This window comes from Galeopterus variegatus, unplaced genomic scaffold, assembly GCF_000696425.1.
Source record: "Galeopterus variegatus unplaced genomic scaffold, G_variegatus-3.0.2 Scaffold93, whole genome shotgun sequence".
Taxonomy (NCBI): Eukaryota; Metazoa; Chordata; class Mammalia; order Dermoptera; family Cynocephalidae; genus Galeopterus; species Galeopterus variegatus.
The window spans coordinates 229,277-233,266 of NW_007726204.1; the positions used below are offsets into that span (position 1 = coordinate 229,277).

Genomic DNA, 3,990 nt, shown 5'->3' on the forward strand with positions numbered 1-3,990 from the left:
CTGGGAGCTGCGCTTCTCGTACCGCGCGCGCTGCGAGCCGCCCACCGTCGGGGTCGCGTGCACGCGCCTCTGTCGCTCGCGCAGCGCCCCCTCGCGGTGCGATCCGGGACTGCGCCCCTGCGCGCCGGTCGAGGACGAGTGCGAAGCTCCGCGTGAGTCCTACGTCCAACGCCGTCCCATCCCAGCCCGGGTCCACGGCCCCTCCTTCGCTCCTCTCGCGGCCCGCAGGCCGTTCTCACAACCCAGGTCCCCTCTTCATGGGACTTTACAGCCCTCCCCAGGTACCCCGGATGCCCCCTCCAGGGAACTTGGGAATCCTGCTGGCTGTTACTTGTGTACCCCAGACACCCCTCCAGCTCCACTCTCGGTCCTCAGGTCCCCCCCACAACCCAGCTATCCCTTTCAGGGAACTGGGAACCCCGGGCCCCTCCCTAGCTCTCCTCATGGTCTTCAAGCCTTCCCACCATCCAGCTACCACCTTCAGGGAAACTGAAGACCCTAAACCTCTCTCCAGGCTCCTTCCCTCTTCCCAGCATTTTTGTTGTCCCCAATAGGAAATCCACACTCATTTCCCATGCTGATACCCCTCAGTTCCTTCCTAAGCCATACCCACACCCCTTTCCTGATGCTAGGACCCCAAGCTTTTCAAATTTTGGGGTCCTCCCTACTCCCACCCAGGAGCTTTAGAAATTCCTCCCAATCCCCCCACCCACAAAGGGATCCTCCATCCATCATTTCTGAGATTGTAGTCCAGAACCCATTGCTTTTTAAAGTTTGAGATCCCCGACCTCCACCCTGGGGCCCCTCAGAGCCCTCCACAAATTTCAGAGCCCCACAAATTCTCCTAAAACTCCCAGGCCCATCCAGATCTTTCCAGACCTGCCCTCATCCAAGATCCTCCTACCTTCCCAGAAAGCCAGGGTTTCCTCTCCAATCCCAAATCCTCTTCCCTCATTCTCGCTCCAAGCTTAGACTTGGGAGACCCCACCCCATCCTCCTTCCAGGAGCACAGACTCGAGCCAAATGGGCTGGGTTTGAATCCTCACTTCACTTCCTAGCTGGGCAGGTCACCTCACCTCTCTGGGCCTCAGTTTCCCTGTATGTAAACTGGGGATTGCAGTACTATCTAGCTCAAAGGGTCGTTTGTCACAAGGGTGAAGCAAGGTGGTACATGGAAAGCCTCGGAAACCTGTCCTCTTCCCATCCTCCTGCCCCTGGCCTTCTCTGACATTGATAGGCCTCTTGTCTCTGCCTCTTTGTCCCCCCTGTAGTGTCATGTCGAGCAGGCTGCAGCCCAGAGCATGGCTTCTGTGAGCAGCCTGATGAATGTCGATGCCTGGAGGGTTGGACTGGGCCCCTCTGCACAGTCCCTGTCTCTACCAGCAGCTGCCTCAGCCCCAGGGGCCCACCCTCTGCCACCGCTGGATGCCTTGTGCCTGGGCCTGGGCCCTGTGACGTGAACCCGTGTGCCAATGGAGGCAGCTGTAGTGTCAGTATCACCTTTTCCACCTCATCCTGATTAGCTGATTAGTGCTTTATCCTGGGAGTTCACACAGCCCCTTCTCTGGGGCTCCATAAAGCACCAGCCTGCAGAGGAGGTCTGGGAGTAGCTTTCAGAGAGGGCTTCCTGGAAGTGTCCAGTCTGCACTGGCAGCCTTGAAGTAGGATTAGGTGATGGGGACGGGACTGGCGAGCGAAGACTCAGTGGGTGGCACTGAAAGATGTGGAAATGGGATGCTCAGGAGTCCTGTGAGGCCACAACTGCCCCCACTGTGGGATAGAAAACAATTTGGCCCAAGATAAGATAGGGGGTGGTAGGATTTGACATCTGGGGGTCCGGGGGATGGAGACATTAGAGCAGGCTTCCTGGAGATGGGCCCAGGGCTGGGGCTTCTGAAATATGACTTGGTTGAGGGGAGCTGATTAGAGAGGGTAGGCCAGGTGAGTGGCCTGCGGGGAGCAAAGGTGTGGAGGTGGGATTGAGCCTGGTGTGTAGTATTGGGATAAAGTAGAGCCTAGGGTGGGCCAACTGGATGCTGCCACCATGAGAGAGTAAGAAACACTCAGGGTACAAGTTAGGGGGAGGGCCTGGGACGGGGAGATGAAACTCAGGCCTCATGGAGGAGGTGAGCTTAGAGGTAGGTCCTCAAAGCAGGATTTGTCTATGTGGACAGAATCGGGGAGGGCAGACCAGGCAGGCAGTATTTGGAAGGCAAAGGTGTGGTGGTGGTGATGGGATCTCTCTGGTCCTCCAGAGCATTCTCCCTGTGGGGTTAAACGGGCAGACACATGGTGTGGAGTGTGGGGTTGTCTGGGGAGGACTTCTCAGGTGAGGCTCCTGACACTGGGACTTGGAGCTGGACAAGGAGAGCCTCCAGTGGTTAAGACTAAGGAGGGGGATGGGATCTTGCTCAAGGAAACCCCTGCCCAAAGCCTTCTTGCCCCTGCCCAGGAGACACCCGGGTCCTTCGAATGCACCTGCCCCCGAGGGTTCTATGGGTTGAGGTGTGAAGTGAGCGGAGTGACATGTGCGGATGGACCCTGCTTCAATGGCGGCTTGTGTGTTGGGGGTGCAGACCCTGACTCTGCCTACGTCTGCCACTGCCCACCTGGTTTCCAAGGCTCCAACTGTGAGAAGAGAGTGGATCGTTGCAGTCAGCAGCCATGCCAGAATGGTGAGGTGGGGAGGCCACTGAGGGATGGGGGTGAGGAGTCATGTATGGCTCAGAGAGTCCTGCATGGGAATCCTGGCCTTGCCTCCTCTAGGTTCAGGGCCTGGGGACGCGACCTCCCCCCTTTTCCCAGCCTCTTTGTTCTACTGTAAAATGGGCAAGGGGATATTCCCTATCTCAAATATTTACTGAGAATTTACTGTGTGCCAGGCCCTGTTCTAGACACTGGGAATACAGCAGGAAATTAAACAAACAAAAATCGCTGCCCTTGTAGAGCTGATGCGGTCGGAAGTGCCTGGTGTGTCAAGGATCAGCAGGGCAGCCAGTGCGGGTGGAGCAGAGTGAGCACGGGGAGCGTGGTGAGAGATGAGGTCAGGGAGGTAACTGGGGCACGGCCTGTGAGATCTCCTTGGCCACGTGGAGGACTCTCGCTCTTACCCTGAGCGAGATGGAGCCATAGGAGGATTCTGAGCAGGGGAGAGACCTCATCTGATATAGATGTTAAAAGACTAAATGAGATCATGAATGTAAAGGGCCTGGTGCATTCTTGTGAGCAAATATGATTCTCTCCAAAACACTGAGTGTTCACTCTGGGCTGAGTGCTACCAGGGACAGCAGTGACCAGGACATCTCTGGGCCCTTCCTTCCTGGGGTAACAACCCAGGGGGAAGACGGGCTCATTCTCAGAGCTCAGAATGATCAGGCCTGTGATGGGGGAGCACAGGCACGGTGATCAGGGCTGGGATGGAGGAAGAGTCAGGGAGGGCTTCCCAGAGGAGGGGACATCTGAGCAGAGACCCGAAGGGTGAGCCTGGGAAGTGAGAAGGTGAAAAAAATGGGAGAAAAGGAGAAAGGGAAAAAGAGGAGGGGCGTTCCAGGCAGAAGGCGGCATAGGCAAAGGCCAGGTGGTTCCAACGCGTAGCTTTGGAACTTTTTAACTATTTAAGTGTAATTGAAGCCAAGCGAAAAAGAGACAGAGAGCCAAAAGAGGTGACGGTGAATTATTCTAAAACTTCATCAGGTAGGAAAAGAAGCGAGCCTGCTGTCCAGGCAGGCTCCAAGAGGCTGGCGCTTGAGTTAGAGAAAGAGGACCCCGAGAAGAGGGGACCTAGGGCGGCGATTACACAGCGGAGAGACAGAAGCGCGGGCGGGCGTGGGAGCTGCCACCCCCGGGCTGCGCCCCCTGACGCTCCCTTCCCCGCAGGTGGGCTGTGCCTGGACCTGGGCCATGCCCTGCGCTGCCGCTGCCGCGCAGGCTTCGCGGGTCAGCGCTGCGAGCACGACCTGGACGACTGCGCCGGCCGCGCCTGCGCCAACG

General features: G+C 57.5%; 1 protein-coding gene across 1 annotated transcript in view; it reads left to right on the plus strand.

The window, feature by feature from the left end:
* The window catches only part of DLL3 (delta-like 3 (Drosophila)), an 8,834-nt gene that overhangs the window by 3,112 nt on the left and 1,732 nt on the right, over positions 1-3,990 (plus strand). Inside the window, exons 5-8 of the mRNA XM_008582506.1 lie at positions 1-152; positions 1,272-1,489; positions 2,453-2,675; positions 3,877-3,983. Coding sequence (XP_008580728.1) covers positions 1-152; positions 1,272-1,489; positions 2,453-2,675; positions 3,877-3,983 — 700 coding nt within the window. The remainder of the gene's footprint in view (positions 153-1,271; positions 1,490-2,452; positions 2,676-3,876; positions 3,984-3,990) is intronic.